At 33.5% G+C, this 16,516-nt stretch overlaps 1 protein-coding gene across 2 annotated transcripts in view; it reads left to right on the forward strand.

The window, feature by feature from the left end:
* The window catches only part of ADAD1 (adenosine deaminase domain containing 1), an 84,947-nt gene that overhangs the window by 37,011 nt on the left and 31,420 nt on the right, over positions 1-16,516 (forward strand). The window contains exon 12 of one of the 2 annotated variants that reach the window (XM_077770888.1): positions 8,734-8,839. In XM_077770888.1, the coding sequence (XP_077627014.1) occupies positions 8,734-8,839 (106 nt within the window). Of the gene's footprint in view, positions 1-8,733; positions 8,848-16,516 lie in introns of those variants that run through there. The other variant, XM_077770887.1, reaches the window with a different exon arrangement.

Genomic DNA, 16,516 nt, shown 5'->3' on the forward strand with positions numbered 1-16,516 from the left:
AAGATGACAAAAATGTAATTTTATAATGATGATACACATCAGAAGTTGGTTGAATAGTACCTGAATATAAGGTATTGCCATGTACTGGTAGAATTCATTTTTAAATGAATATGCCAGAAATTGCATATATAAATGAGTGTTGCCACTTAAAGGAGCCACCTTAGTTGGTTATGTACATACTTTGACAATATTGATCAAAACCTGCTTTTATACCCAGAGAAACAAAATGGTAATAATTTTTTTCTATAGGTGTTAACTGTGCTAACGATAGAGGTTATATATTCTAAAATAATACATTAAGATATCCATATAAATTAATTTTCCTGTTTGAAAGTTGTGAAATAGCTTTAATTTCAGCATGTGACTTGGGCCTGATTAAGTTGGTGATTCATATAGCCTTTTTCTCTCTAAAAATATTTAGTCTGCTTTTAGTATTACTAAAGCATAATGTATAGAGAATTTGCCAATTTTTTTAAATACAAAGGAAAAATACTACTTGTAATCCTTTCTACTATTTAAATTATAATACTCTTAATATTTTAAATGATTTTAATCTCTTAAAATTTTAAAAGATTTAGAGCTATTGAATAAGCATGTTATTTCAGTTTTTTGTCACGTGTCATGCATATATATACATATATTTGTGCATAAATTTTAAAATATTAAGATCATACTGGATGGTTTTTAATCTGCTTTTTTCATTCAGCATAGTCTGATATGAGCCATGTTATCATAATGTGACATACCCATGACATTAAGTTATTAAATACAAATTGTTTCTAGTTCAGTTACTAATCTAGTGTTATATTAAAGTCCCTTAATTTCACCAATATCTTAATGCTCAGACTGTTAATCCCCACCTGTGAAACAGTTATATTAACTATAGATTTGTGGGTATGTGCACACATTTTTAAGTATATAGCCTTATCTGGACAATTTCTGGGTTTGGTGGCATGAAGAAATTGCAGATCATCTTTATGAAAGCAAGTATAAAACTGGACAAAATGCTCAAAAAACCACCTTTCACAGTTCTGGATATCGAAGACAGAAAAACAGAGGAAAGTGTATATTCTTGAAAAACTGCTAGAACTTTGGATAAGAACAACAGGAGTTTGTGGTGCCTTCACCCAAGGCTGTTCCTGTTCTTTCTCCCTCCTCTCTGCTAGTTTGAATGGCAAAAACTAGTTTTTGCTAGAGGGAGGATGCCCCTGGAAGTAGTAGATTTTCTGTTTAAGAGTGGACTTGATTTGGGGCAGGGGGTGAAAATTTGAGGCTTTTGTCAGCTAACAGCAACAAACCTAGAAGCAAACAGATGGGGAAAATCAATAATTTTGCCGGCCCAAGATTGCTGTCCTGGTTGAGGCAAGTCACAGACCAATTAGTAACTTAATAGGTAGGCTTTGGAAATTAAAGTGTCATGGAAGAGCTGAGATAAATTCTCCATATATCCTTGGCTGAATGAGAAACTACACTTGTGCAGGGAAGACCCTAGAGAACCCAGTAAAGAGTGGAAGTGTAAAAGAGAACTGGTTTTGACATTAATTCAGTAGTCCCTCCTTATCCATCAGAGATACTTCCAGTAACCCCAGTGGATGCCTGAAACTGCAGATAGTGCTGAACCATATATATACTGTTTTCTTATACATACATACCTATACATACATACCTTGATTTCTAAATTAGGCACAACAAGAGATTAACAACAATAATAAATAGAACGATTATAATAATATAATATAATAAATATTTTTTATTTATTTATGTGGTCTCTTTCTCAAAATATTTTTTGTACTGTACTCACCTTTCTTTTTCTTGTGATGTGAAATGATAAAATGCTAATGTGATGAAGTGAGGTGAATGATGTGGGCATTGTAACGTAGTGTGAAGACTACTACTGACCTCCTGATACCTCAGGAGGATCATCTGCTTCTGGACTGCAGTTGACCATGGGTAACTGAAACCAGGGAAAACAAAACCATGGATAAGGTGGGGAGGAACTATGGACATAACACCCCCACCCACACACACACATGAATTGATCAGAAGAAGATAGATGCCTTGTAGGTTAAAGGCATTTGAGCAGTATCAACTGAAATCGTTTTTTATCATTAAGCTATGTAGATAGAAGGTAACCATTTGAAAGCCAGACTAAAACACAAATATAAGAATAAAAAAAACTGGGAAGAGATATCAGCATTTGCACACCATGGAGAAAACATATGTCATAATAAAAGCAAGCAAATTAAAAAAAAAAAAAAAAAAAAAATTTTNTTCAACCAAAAATTATGGGATGTGTAAAAAACACAAAAGTGAAACCTATACTCAGGAAGAAAAAAATAGTCAATAGAAACTGATTTTGAGTGGGTCCAAATGTTGAGTATAGCAAAACTTCAAAGTAGCTATTATTAATAGGTTCAGAGAATTAAAGGAAAATATAACAGTGCATCAATAAATAGGCAATCTCAGTAGAGAAACAGAAACTATGAAACAACAAATGAAAATTCCAGAATTGAAAAAATATATAATAAATGAAAAATTATTTAGATAGGCTCAACAGTACATTTGAGATGACAGATAAAAATAAACTTTCAAGATAAATCAATAGAGATTTTTTTTTAAGACAGAATGAAAGCAAATTGAAGAAAGAAAAACAGAGCCTCAGAGATCTGTGGAACAATATTAAGGACTTGCACATCATTGTGTTAGGAATATCAGAGGGAAAGGGAGAAAAGGGGCCAGGAAAAATATTTGAAGAAATAATGACTGAAAAAATCCCCAGACTGGATGAAAAACATAAACAGATCCAAGAAATTCAAAAGACTCCCAAGAAAGGAAAAAAATATTTTAAAAGATTCATGTCCTCTAGATCCAACCAAATGTTAGAGAAAGACAAATATCGTATGATTTCACTCATATGTGGAATTTACAAATCAAAACAAATAAACAAAGGAAAAGACTCTTAGAGAACAAACTAATGGTTGCCAGAGAAAAGTTGGGGATGGGTGAAAGAGGTAAAGGGATTAAGATTAATCTTAATGATGAGCACTGAGTAATGTATAGAATTGTTGAATCACTATATTGCACACCTGAAACTAATGTAACACACTAACTGAATTTTAAAAATAAAATTTTAAAAATGTTTCTTATCTAGATATTTCATATTCAGACTGCTTAAGACAAAGAGAAAATCTTGAAAACCACAAAAGAAAAAAGTTGCCAACCATAGAGCAGTACATCCAAAGGCTGATTGTTCATTAGCAACAATGGAGGCTAATCTAAAATAGCCAGAACAGTCTTGAATGAGAAGAATAGAGTTCTACAGTTCACACTTCCTGATTTCAAAGCTTACCAGAAAGTCCCAGTAATCAAGACACTGTAATACTGGCATAAGAATAAACATATAGATCAGTAGGATATAATTGATAGTTGAGAAATAAACCCTAGCATTTTTGGTCAGATTTTTTACAAGAGTCCCAAGATAATTCACTTGGGAAAAAAATAGTCTTTTCAACAAATAGTCTTGGAACAACTTGAAATCCACATGGAAAAGAATGAACTTGGACCTCTACCTCATACTATATATAAAAATTAACTCAAGATGGATGATAGACATATGTAAGAGTTAAAACTACAAAACTCAGAGGAGAAATCATAGAAGAAAATACATGTATTCTTAAGTTACAGAAAGGTTTCTTAGACCTACCAAAAATACAATCCGTAAGAGAAAAAATTCATATTTTAGACTTTTAATAACTTTTGCATTCAAAATTATTAAGAAAACAAAGGGAAAGCTACATACTAAGAGAAAATATTTGCAAATTATATATCCAATAAGGGACTTGTGTCTACAATATACAAAGAACCCTTGCAACTTAATAATAGATGGATGACCCTGTTTTTAAAATGACCAGAGTTTAAATAGACATTTCTATAAAGAAGGTTAACAAATGACCAGTAAGAATATGAAAAGCTATTCAATGTCATTAATCATTAGGGAAATGGAAATGAACACCACAGTGGTTTACTACTTTACACATACTAGGATATATCTATAGTAAAAAAATAAAGACATTAATTAGCAAGTGTTGGCAGGATGTGAAGAAATTGGAACCATCACACATTGGTGATAGGAATGTAAAATGGAGCTGCTTTGAGAAACAGTTTAACAGTTCCTCATAAAGTTAAATAAAGAGTTAGCATGTAGCCCAAGAATTTCCCTCCTAGGTATATGCATAAGAAAATTAAAAACAGGGGCACCTGGGTGGCTCAGTCGGTTGAGCATCATCCGACTTCAGCTCAGGTCATGATCTCGCGGTCTGGGAGTTCAAGCCCCACGTCGGGCTCTGGGCTGACAGCTCGGAGCCTGGATCTTGCTTTGGATTCTGTTTCTCCCTCTCTCTCTGCCCCTCCCCTGCTCATGCTCTGTCTCTCAAAAATAAATAAACATTAAAAATTTTTTTGAAAAAGAAAATTGAAAACATATATCACAGAAAAACATGTACATGAATGTTCATAACAGCAGTTTTCATAATATACAAAAGGTGGAAACAACCCCAAATGTTCATCAGCTGATGAATGGATAAACAAAATGTGCCATATCTCTTTAATCATCCATAAACAACATGGATCAATCGTGAAAACATGTTAAACGAAAGAAGCTAGATGCCAAAGGCCACAGATAATATGATTCCATTTTTATGAAAATGGTCAAATTCGTAAAGACAGAAAGTGGATTAGAGGTTTCCAGGTGCTGGTGGGGAGGAGAGAATGAGAATTGACTACTAATGGGTATAGGATTCATTTTTAAATTGATGAAGAATTTCTGGAATCAGTGGTAATGGTGGTACAACTTTGTGAATATACTGACAGTCATTGAAACACACATGTCAAAACAATGAGTTTTATGATACATAAATTACATATTTAAAAAAGCTCTCAGAAAAGAAATAATGGAGACCAGAATGCAAATGATATGTATACAGTGCTGAAAGAAAAACCTAGCAACCAAGAATTCTATAGAATTACCCCAAAGTAATTCTTCAAAAATAAGAGGTATATCATTTATATATAATATTTGTATATTTATGTATAATAATTGTATGTGTTAGTAACAACAGAATTCCAAAATACATAAGCAAAACTGGGGAATACTGAAAGGTGAAATAGAGAATTCTACAATTAGAGTAGGAGATTTTAATATTCTTGTTTCAGCAGTTGATAGAACAACTAGACAAAATAAGTAAAATTATATGAAGGCTTAAATAAGAGTGCCAACAAAACTGACCTATGCAAAACACTCTACACAATAGCAGAACATACATTCTTTTTAAGTACACATGGAACATTCTCTAGTATAGGCAATAAAGCAAGTCTCAATAAGTTTAAAAGGATTAAAATCATGCAAAGTATGTTCTTACCACTTTGGAATTATATTAGAGATCAACAATGAAATGAAATTTTGGAAGTGATACATTTGAGAATTAAAACTTCTGAATAGCCCAGGCATCAAAGAAATTATAAGGCAAGTTAAATATCTTGAACTGAATGAAAATACAACATAATAAAATTTATGGAATATAATCAAAGAAGTGGTGGTTAGAAATTTATAGCTTTAAACACTGACATTAGAAAGGAAGATAATTGTAAAAAACAGTATTTGAGCTTCCACCTTGGTAAATTAGAAGGAGAGCAAATTAAAAGGAGGGAGGAAATCGCATAGGATAGTATGGAAATCAGAGAAATAGAAAAAAACAACTCTGAAATCAAAAGTTGGTTCATTGAAAAAAAAAGTCAACATTGGTAAGAGATAACACAAGTGATCAAAATTTGTAATGAAAGAAGGGTCATCACTATAGACCCCAAAGAGCTAAAATAATTGTAAGGGAATATCATGAACAATCTGCTGTCAAAAAATTTTGTCAAAAAATTAGACAAATTAGATTAACAAATTCCTAGAAAGGCATAAATTATAAAACTTGACTAAAGGGAATATCCTAATTGAACTAAAGAAGTTGAGTTATTAAAATTGTTTTCCTAAGAAGATAGACAAACCAAGAAATAGATTCTTAATTATAGAGAACAAACTCTGGTGGTCACCAGAGGGGAGGGGCGTGGGGGATGGGTTAAATAGGTGGGGGGGGATTAAGGAGTGCTTCTGTCTCCATGAGCACTTAGGTGATGTATGAAATTGTTGAATTGCTATATTGTACACCTAAAACTAATATAACACTGTATATTAATTGGAATCAAAATAAAAACTAAAAAATCTTTGCCTAAAGAATTGTAGACTGAATTCTATCAAACATATATGCAAAAAAAAATACAAATCCCACAAAAACTCTTGCATAAAATGGAGGAGAGAACACTTGCAAACTCCTTTTATGAAGTTACTATAACCCTAATAACCGAAACTGGATAAAAACATCACAAAAAAATGAAGACTACAAACCAGTAACTCTCAGGTACATAAATGCAAAATTCTTAAGATATTTCAGACTAAATCCAGCCACCCATATAAACGATTATACACCATGATAAAGGAGATTTGTTACAGAAATGCAAGGTTGATTTAGTAACAGGAAATTATTTGATGTAATACAGTATGTGAATAGAAGTTCAGAACCCACATAATTGCTTCAAAAGATACACCATATGTATTTGGCAAAATCAACAGCTGATATTCATGATCGATTATACTAAATAAGAAATAGAAGTAAACTTCCTCAAATGAAAAACCTACCATTGACATCATGCTTAGTGTTGGAAGAATACTCTACCCCTTACCTTCCCAAGATTGTGGAAGAAAACAAGAATGTCTGCTCTCTTCCACATTCTGTAAGTCCTAGCAAGTACAGCAAGTCAAGAAAAAGAAATAAAAGTCATGAGGACTGGAAAGGAGAAGAAAACTTCTTTGTAAATGATTTACATACATCTTGTATGTAAAATATCCTGTGGAATCTTACCAAAAACAAAACAACTATATGAAATGTGAATTTAGTACACAAGTCTGGACTCCAGAATTTAAAACTTGCTTTTCCAAAGTCATCTTTAAGAAGATGAAAATACAAGCCATAGACTGGAAGAAAATACTGGCAAATCATACATGATGAAAGGTCTTGGATCTGTGATACATAATGAACTATTACAACTGAGCGTTAACAGGGCAAACAACCCAGTTTTTTAATTCTGGGGGGTATTTTTTAGAAACCAACAGAGTGGCAGAATGGGAAAGAGAGACTTTTTTTTTTTTTAATGTTATTGAGAGAGAGCGCGTGCAAGCAGGGGAGGGGCAGAAAGAGAGAGGGACAGAGGATCTGAAGTGGGCTTCATGATGACAGCAGTGATCCTGATACTGGGGTCAGGCTCACAAACCTGAACTGTGAGATTGTGACCTGAGCCAAAGTTGGATGCTCAACATCCTGGGCCACCCAAACACCCCAAGAGGGAGACTCTTAAGCAGCAGGCTCCATTCCCTGTGCAGAGCCCAACATAGGGCTTGATCTCACTACCCTGGCTTAATCTCATGACCGTGGGGTCATGACCTAGCCAAAATCAAGAATCAGATGCCCAACCGACTGAGCCACTCTGACACTCCAACCCAGTGCATATATAGCAAAGAATATATCCTAGTACACAAAAAAGATGCTCAGCTTCATTGGTCACTAGGGAGATGCAAAATGAAACCACAGTTTGATACTACAGCACATAAACTAAAATACAAAATAAATATTAGGTATTACTGCAGAGAAACTGGAGACCACTTGCAATGTCGGAATGTAAAATAGTACAGTACTTTGGAAAACATTTTGACAGTTTCTTGCAAAGAATACTATACTTAACCATGTGATCCAGCACTTACACTAGTATCTGTGGAAGAAGAAACAAAAACTTATATCCACACAAGACTTGTACATAAATGTTTACAGCAGCATTATTCATAATAGCCAAAAACGAAGCATTCAAATGTTCATCAGCTGGTGAATGCATAAACAATATGATAAATCCATATTATGGACTCCTTATCAACAAAACAGAACTAACTATAAATACATGAAACAACATGAATTAATCTGAAAACATGGTAACTGAAAGAAGCCTGACAGAAAAGAGTTTATATTGTGTTAATTACGTTTTATGAAATTTCTAGAAAAAACAAAACTTTAAATAAGATTCATGATTGGCTGGCGCTGGGAATACAGATTGACTGCAAATGAGCACAGTGGAACTTTTTACAGGTGATGGAATTGTTTCACCCCTGGACTATAAGATGGTTGCATACCTGTATAAATTTACAAAAATCGTAACCGTATACTTACAGTGAATCCATTTATGGTATGTAAATTATACTTCAGTAAAGCTTTTTCAAAGTTCATCAGTATGTTCATTTATAAAAAGTTAAAGGAAATAAACCAAAATAAGAATGGCGGCTATCTGCAGGTTGGGGATTGCAGATTGTTTTTATTTTCTTTTTAATATTTTCTCTGCCTTTCAAGTTTTCTGTAATGAGTATGATTAAAGTAATCATTTAAAAAAGTGTTAAAACAAAAAAAGAAATTGTCTTTAAGGAGTGTTGGAAAGGAAAATGTTTAGTTTCAAAAATAATGAGAAAGATAGGAATGCAAAAACATTTTCAGTAATTGTTAAAATGTCAAACGAAACAAAATTAAGGCTACTTACTTTTCATAAGCCAAATTCTGCCTATATTCTATAATTCAATTTCTTTTCTTTCTATAGTGTATGTCTGGATCCTATCAAGAAGCTAAAACTTTGTTGAAATCCTACTTGCAGCAACATGGCTATGGCTCCTGGATTGTGAAATCTCCCTGTATAGAGCAATTTAGTATGTGATTTAAGGCAATCCATTGTCATATTAAAAATCTTATATTTTTTGGTGTCTTTGACTAGTAAAAATATTTTAAATTTTTTGGTGGGTTTCAGCTTTCAAAACCAGAGTCTTTGCAACAGCAGTGTCCAGAGATTGCTGAAAATAATAACTTACGTGGAAGCATTGGGGTTCTTAATTTTTTTTAATTTTTGGAAAAATTATTACCTAATTAATTATGCAACCATTTTGTATTTATTTTTACAGGCGTTATAAAGCCATTGCCCTTTTTGTATTTTAAAGGAAAATTCAATTTCTTTTAAGTTTTTGTTTAAAAGTTATCGATGTAGCAAATATATTCAACATTGTGTCCTGGTATTTCACTCATGTTGTTTCTTTTTCAATTAAAAATTAGAATCTAGGAATACAAATAATAGTTCTTACTCATTTGTTGATTAATTCAACAAACATTTGAGTGCCTAATCTTTGCTAATCACCATGCTTGTGTGATAGTAAAAACCAGTAACTAAAATATCATTTCTCATGCCACAAAGTTTATGAATACAAACTGCACATATACATGCAGAAAAATGTTAACCATGTTAGAGAATAATTTTGTAAATTAGTTATTCTGATTAATAGTATCAGCAGAAATCTTTAAATAAGATTACCCATTTTCCAGTGTTCTGTAAGTTCCATCCAAATGTGATTTAATCCTTTATAATTTAGACAAGTAAGGATTTCTGATAATCAACCAAAGATTATTTAGCTGTTTATAATGTGATTAGATTGAAAGGAAAGTTTGCTTGCAACTGAGTTAGGATATGTATCTTTAGTGAAACTGTGAGTTTGTTCTCTACTTCAGCCTTTTCAATCTGTTTCTTAGTTTCAGTCACAGATTAATTAAACATTATTGGTTCTCAGACTCTGTTCCTCCTAGCTTGGATCTTCACAATCTTTGATGAGGTTGATTATGGTTTTTTTTTTTTAATTTGTTTTGTCTATTCTAAAAGTATCTTTGCAAGATTGCAGTAGATACTAGTAGTTGTCATTCTTTGTTCAGAGATAAAAGCTTGAAAGAAAAGACTCTAGACTGCCTTACATCAAAAGCAGCAATGCTTATTGCTTCCTTTCTGTATTTTGTGTTATGGTTGTATAAGATACTTCACTTGAAGAAAATCAGATTTCTAAATCCAAATTTCTAAACTTCAACTTTTAAAATTCTTCAAAAACCACTAAACTAGTTGCATCTAAGTTTAAGTCCTCTTGTGGCTCTAAGGTTCTGTTATCTGAGATAAACATTAAAGAATAGGTAAAATTAAGAAGGCTGAAATGGGAGGGAGAATATATTCCAGTTCAAAATAATAAAGATTAGATGGGAAATGTTATAGTGTTTGAACCTAGAGAATAGAACACTGGATGGAAAAGTTGAGGGTTGAGTCTAGCAGATTTTGGTAGGCAGAAGGGAACCCTTAAAGGATTTTGTGTAGGGAAGTGTCATACATTAAGACACCATTTTACATTATTTTTTATGTTCAGTTATTATGGAAATTTCTAAACATAACAAAAATAGAATAGTGACTACCCATGTACCCACCACCCAGCTTCAATAATTGTTAGGACATATACCTCCCCAAGCTGGATTATGTTAGAGGAAATGCCAGACATATTAGTTCTTTTTTAATTTTTTAAGTTTTAAATTACGGCTAACATACTAGTTAATATTAGTTTCAGGTGTACAATATAGTGATTCAATACTTCCATGTATCAGCTAGGCTCATCACAACAAGGGCACTCCTTAATCCTTATCATCTATTTAACCCCTCCCCCCATTTTCCTCCCCTTTGGTAACCATCAGTTTGTTCTCTGTAGTTACGAGGCTTTTGGTTTTTCTCTCTCTCACCTGAAAATACTTTGATAACGCATCTCTGAAATATGAGAACTCTTTAATACACACGTGTATAACCACAATCCAGTTTAGCACACCGTAAAAATTAGTAGTAATTCTCTAAATATCTCATAAGTATTATATAGATTGTTGGAATCAAGATCAAAATTACATTATATTGGAATTTGTATGTTAAATATCTATAGATTTTTCTCTCACTTTTTTTTCTTTTAGTTCTTGAAGAAACTGTTTTTAATGGAGTTTGCCACAATCTAATTTTTGCTACTTACATCTTCATGATGTCATTTAATCTTTCTCTGTCTTACTTATTTCTTGAACTCAATGGTTAAATCTAGAGGCTTTCAAATAGAGGTTCAGTTTGTTTGTTTATTTGTTTTTAGCAAGAATACTTCATAAGTATTATTATGTACTTTCATCACAAGACACAATATCTGGGTTCTTTTCTTTTTGTGATATTAGTGGTCAGCGATCATTGTCTAATTCCATTATTTCATTAGGGGTTGCAGAGTTTGATACTCAGATTCTGTCATTAGCTGGAATGTTATTAAATGTTTGCTTATAAATGGTTTGATTACCTGGGATGTAGTTGATACAATAGCTGGATTATTTCTCTATCTTTATGTTTTTAAAATAGCTGGTTCCCTGTCATTTTTTAAAGTTAACCAATGAGAATTTTTTCATTATTATGAATTTAAATATTTGTGTTTCAATTATTACAATTCATATTGATATTATTCTTTTATGTTAGTAGAAGCCTATTCTAGAGGCACCTGGGTGGCTCAGTCAGTTGAACATCTCTGTGAGGTCACGATCTCACAGTTTGTGGGTTCGAGCTTCGCGTCAGGCTCTGGGTTGACTGTTCAGAACCTGGAGCCTGTTTCAGATTCTGTGTCTCCCTCTCTCTCTCAGCTCCTCCCTGGCTTACACTCTGTCTCTCAAAAATAACTAAAAATGTTTTTAAAAATTCCTTCAAAAAAGAAGACTATTCTAGACCTCTCTGTGTTTTACTTCTATTCTAGTATTTTTAATGCTCTTTAAAGTAATATCGTTTTGTATATTTTATTTTTTATTTGTTGCTGATATATAAACATAACACTAATTTTTTTATGTTGGCCTTCTACCCAGTAACCTTGCTAAATTAATTCTGATTGTTTATCTGTAGAGCTTTTAGAATTTTCTTCATACAGTTGTGTCATATGTGAATAATGACAGGTGTATTTCTTCTGTCCCAATCTTTATCTTCTAATTTCCTTTTCTTCTTTTGCTCTGGCTATAATTTCCCAGTATCATGTGAACAGTGTCCTTGTCTCATGTGAGAACCTTGTCATGTTTGTGCCTTTGTCTTCTGAACATGATCCCAATAGTCTTCGATAGTTACTCTTACAACAGAATGTTCTCGCCTCATCTTGTGCATTTCTTGCCCATATTTGGAATTGGCCATTTCTCTCTAAAGAGCTCTATTTCCTTTTCATAGAAAGTGGTTAAAAATTATAATCTTGATACTAAGGTTATCTATTAATACTGAGGGTTTTTTTCCCCCAAGGTCTTTTCAGAGCAAAAGACCTTGGAAATACGTACGTTAATTTAAGGTTAAAAAAAAAGTTTATTCATTCCCAATGGTAATTTCAGTTCAAATTCAGGTTCACAGGGTTTTTTTAAATTCACCTACTAAATCTTACTTTTGTATCTCCTTCCTCTCACACCAAAATCCTGATTCCTATTGATAGCAAGATAACTTCTTATTCACTTTTTTCCACAACTCATACATAGTAGTCTCAGAATAACAATACCATCACTACCATCAATAGAATGATTATTGAAAACAATTTAAATTTTTTTGATGTTATTTTTAAGAGAGAGAGCACAAGTGGGGGAGGGGCAGAGAGAGAGGGAGACACAGAATCTGAAGTAGGCTCCAAGCTCTCAGCTGTCAGCACAGAGCCCGATGCAGGTCTTGAACCCACGAACTGCAACATTATGACCTGAGCCAAAGTCAGACACTTAACCAACTGAGCCACCTAGGTGCCCCTGATTGCTGACAACAATTTAAAATTGTTCTTCTCCTTTGGATATATTCCACCAGATACGTACAATCAGTTTGTTTTATTTATTCTTTTTTTAATTTTTTTTTTAATGTTTTATTTATTTCTAGGAGAGAGAGAGGGAGAGAGACAACGTGAGCAGGGGAGGGTCAGAGAGAGAGGGAGTCACAGACTGAAACAGCCTCCAGGCTCTGAGCTGGCAGTCAGCACAGAGCCTGACGCGGGGCTCGAACCCACGAACCGCAAGATCATGACCTAAGCGAAAGTCGGACGCTTAACCGACTAAGCCACCCAGGCAAAGTAACTTTAAGTAACGTCTTTATGTGAGTTGTGACTCCAGTCCATGACATAGTTCAAAGTATTCATTTAATTTAGCTCTTGATATTTAAAATTGAGATTTAAAAATTATTATATAAAAATAAATCAAATCTGTAATACATGGTATATGCAAAAATGTCTAGCATTTATCCCTGTTCCTTCCTGAGAGTGTGTGCGCACGTGTACGTCCTCTGTCTTTATGTAAACACACATAAATATAGTAGATGTGTATATATATGCACACATATATATTTAAATTACTAGCCTTTTCATTTTTATCCTTTAGTTTCAATGCATTCACATACCTGCATAAACGTATGGATAGACGTTTGGGTTGTTTTCTATTTTTTGCTATTATAAAGTATATTCTAGTGGCAGGTTTTTTAGGTTGTTCAGAGTAGAAGAGACTAAAAGGTCAGGAGGCCATGACAGAACTTAATAAGAAATCCCAATCAGGGTTGTGACTGGTTATTAAGGGGAAGACAAATTCAAGCAATGGTGAGGAAATAGTACCTAAAAAAGGAATATGTGAGGGTAGGAGATAGACAGGTTGAAAATGATACCATGGGGTTTGAGCTAGAAACTGGAAGTACTATAAATATAAGTAGAGGAGTCAAGAATGGAATCTGATTTGGCTGAAAATATTTGAAGTTTTGACATATTTTTAAGGTGGTAATAAGATCATAAAGTGGAGATATTCAACAATTGGAAAAATAGTAAGAGACTTTGAGAAAGTTTTGGAGTAAAGATAAAAAATTGGGAGTTGGTTTCAAAGAGGCATTTTTCAATTTGTAAGAAAAAGTGTTTGCCTCTTTTTGAGGAATATAAAAAAAAATATTAGAGCTAGATCCCTAAGGATTTTGCATTTGGAAAAATAAGAATAAAATAAGCAAAAAATAAGAGGAAGTTGTTTGACAAGTGGGTGAAGAGTGAGGTTGCGGAAAGAGGAATTTAAAAGAATAAAATAAGCATGCTCAAGTATTCTACAGGTAAAGGAGAATAAGAACTACAAAAATAATACTGGAATTGGCAACTAGGAGTCTACAGATGACTAAAATAGCATTTCCCCAAGCTGATTGCTCAGAAGGGGCATCACTGAAGGGTACTCTGACTGAGCAGATCTGGGAACCACCCCCCAAATCTTCATTTTAACAAGTTATTGTAGATGATTTGATGTGGGTAGTACTTTGACCACACTGAAAACCACCACCCTGCAAAGTAATAAAAATTTACTGGTTGCAGAAGGATTGGTCACAATTAAGAACTAAATGAGAGATGAAGATTTGGAGTCCGTGACTGAATTCCATTCTTTCTAACAGCTTGATGGTGGGCCTTATATAGCTGTGGTTGGTTTTTTTGTTTGCTTATAAGATGGGGGAGACTTATCAATGTGCATGAATTTATAGTGGAACCAGCTAATGTGATGTTAATGTTTTGGGGAATAGTTGTCAGTCAAGTCAGATAATTGGCCTAGTTGCAATCAGATCAGCTCTCCCTAGGGAATTTTAAGTGCTATGAATGTATTACTGAAATGGCTCAAGCCAAAATGGGGAAAATAAACTGTGAGTAAATAGAATTAAATGGAAGTGAAGCAGTGTCATTGAGACGCAAAATATGAGACAGCAGGAGATCGTGTTCAGGGTATTTTCACAGTTTCAGTTCTTAGATATTTAACCCTGGCCTGTATTTTGTCAGGCTCCCTTCACCTTCAGTTTAATTCAGTTATTAGGAGAAATAATACAACAGTTGAAATCTAGTTGAAAAGATGGCTTGTGAGTAGAAATTTAGTGTGCATTCTGTTCAGTCTTTGAGGGATCTGTGTGGTGCCAGGGACAGCTAGAGCCCTGGACAGTCTATTCTGGTCTTTGGCAGCCTATTATTTATCCCTATGTTCAGTAATGCTGTTTTCTTACCTGTGCCATGGTATGACAAAGGTTAGAAAGCAATATTCCAAACTTTTTAATAAAAAAAATGTGGTGATCATGTATTAAGGCAGTACCTATAGAAGGTAGAAAGGACATTTAATTATATCTGTATTAGAAACAATAAACTATAAAAAAATTAAAAAAAAATTTTTTTTGGTTGGTACTTAGATAAACTTATTTTGTACATAAAGTGACAATGACTGAGCACTATTTTAAGGAAGCCATAGATGAAACTTGTAAAAAATAATTTGAGTATAATTTGTATATTACATATATACAAATACTTTCAAAATATTGATGGGGACTGACTATGACTGTTGTCAAGCTACATAATAACAATTAATGAAGAATCACTGTTACTTTCAAATGCAAGGTTTTTTTTTTTTGAGAATGAGCTAAAATTGATGGTTCCTAGATAAAGAGAATTGCTCTTTGATGTAAGAAGGGAAAAAGAATATTGTTAAGTAAATAGGAAGCATGAGAATTTCCTCTCCCAAGTAGCCATTAGCCATTTCTCAGTGAATGATATCCCTGGAAAATATCTCTTCCAATATGGCTTAGAGGAAAATTTCACAGTATATATCTGTGGCCTCTTCCAATTATTGTGATTTTCATTCACTTTTGCCCAGCAGAATTAGAATCTTCTAATTTTTAGGGATCTTATAACCAGTCACCATTATAGATCTTTTTGGATCAAAATGCTTTGATTGGCACTTCGCCCTTTTGTTTATCTAGTGATTGCTTCCACCTTGTCTCTGAGAGCTAAATGCTTTCACCTGGCCTGTATCACTTCAGGATTCCATATTCCCAGATCAGGGTAACCAATTCTGTTGCATCACCATCTGTCAATTCTGCTTTAAGGAAGAAAAACCACCACAGAACTGTGGTGGGTGCTAGTGTACCCCTTACCGATGCATTTCTGAATGTCTTCTAGGCAAAAGGAGAAGATTGCACTTAATAGGTCCATTCCAGTATTTCCGTTTCCCTGGTTCTTTGGACTCTTTCTTCTCCAGGGAAGCATGACTTCAAAAGGCCACTGTGGAGTCCAAAAATTTACTTAACCACCTATTAATGCCATTTGCAAGTTCTCATTAAATTCTAAATCCCAGGGGAAATTGCATTCCTCTAACTTAATCAGCCCAAACATGACTTAACTTTACCCCTGTTGGTCTAAACACTTTTTATCTCACTGCCCCAGCAATGTTGAGATCTTTATTTTAGGCCTAGAGGCAATTAAAGGTGGTAGAAGTGAGGTCTGAGGAAAATTTCCCTGAAGTTCTGAGACATTGGAAGGTTTTTATGCAGAGGAATGATCTTTCCTCAGAAAGGATACTATTAAAGAAAAGGAGTTGTCTTTGCCAATAGGATGTTTAAAATTCTCAGCCTCTGTGTCTGGCAAAATGTCCACATCCCGTATCTCTGGGTCTCATTTATCCATTCTTAATGTAAGAAACCCATAAGATTTAAACTTTCTAAAAATTTTTTAAGTTTATTTATTTTG

This window comes from Crocuta crocuta, unplaced genomic scaffold (genome assembly GCF_008692635.1).
Source record: "Crocuta crocuta isolate KB4526 unplaced genomic scaffold, BGI_CrCroc_1.0 scaffold331, whole genome shotgun sequence".
NCBI classification, from domain to species: domain Eukaryota; kingdom Metazoa; phylum Chordata; class Mammalia; order Carnivora; family Hyaenidae; genus Crocuta; species Crocuta crocuta.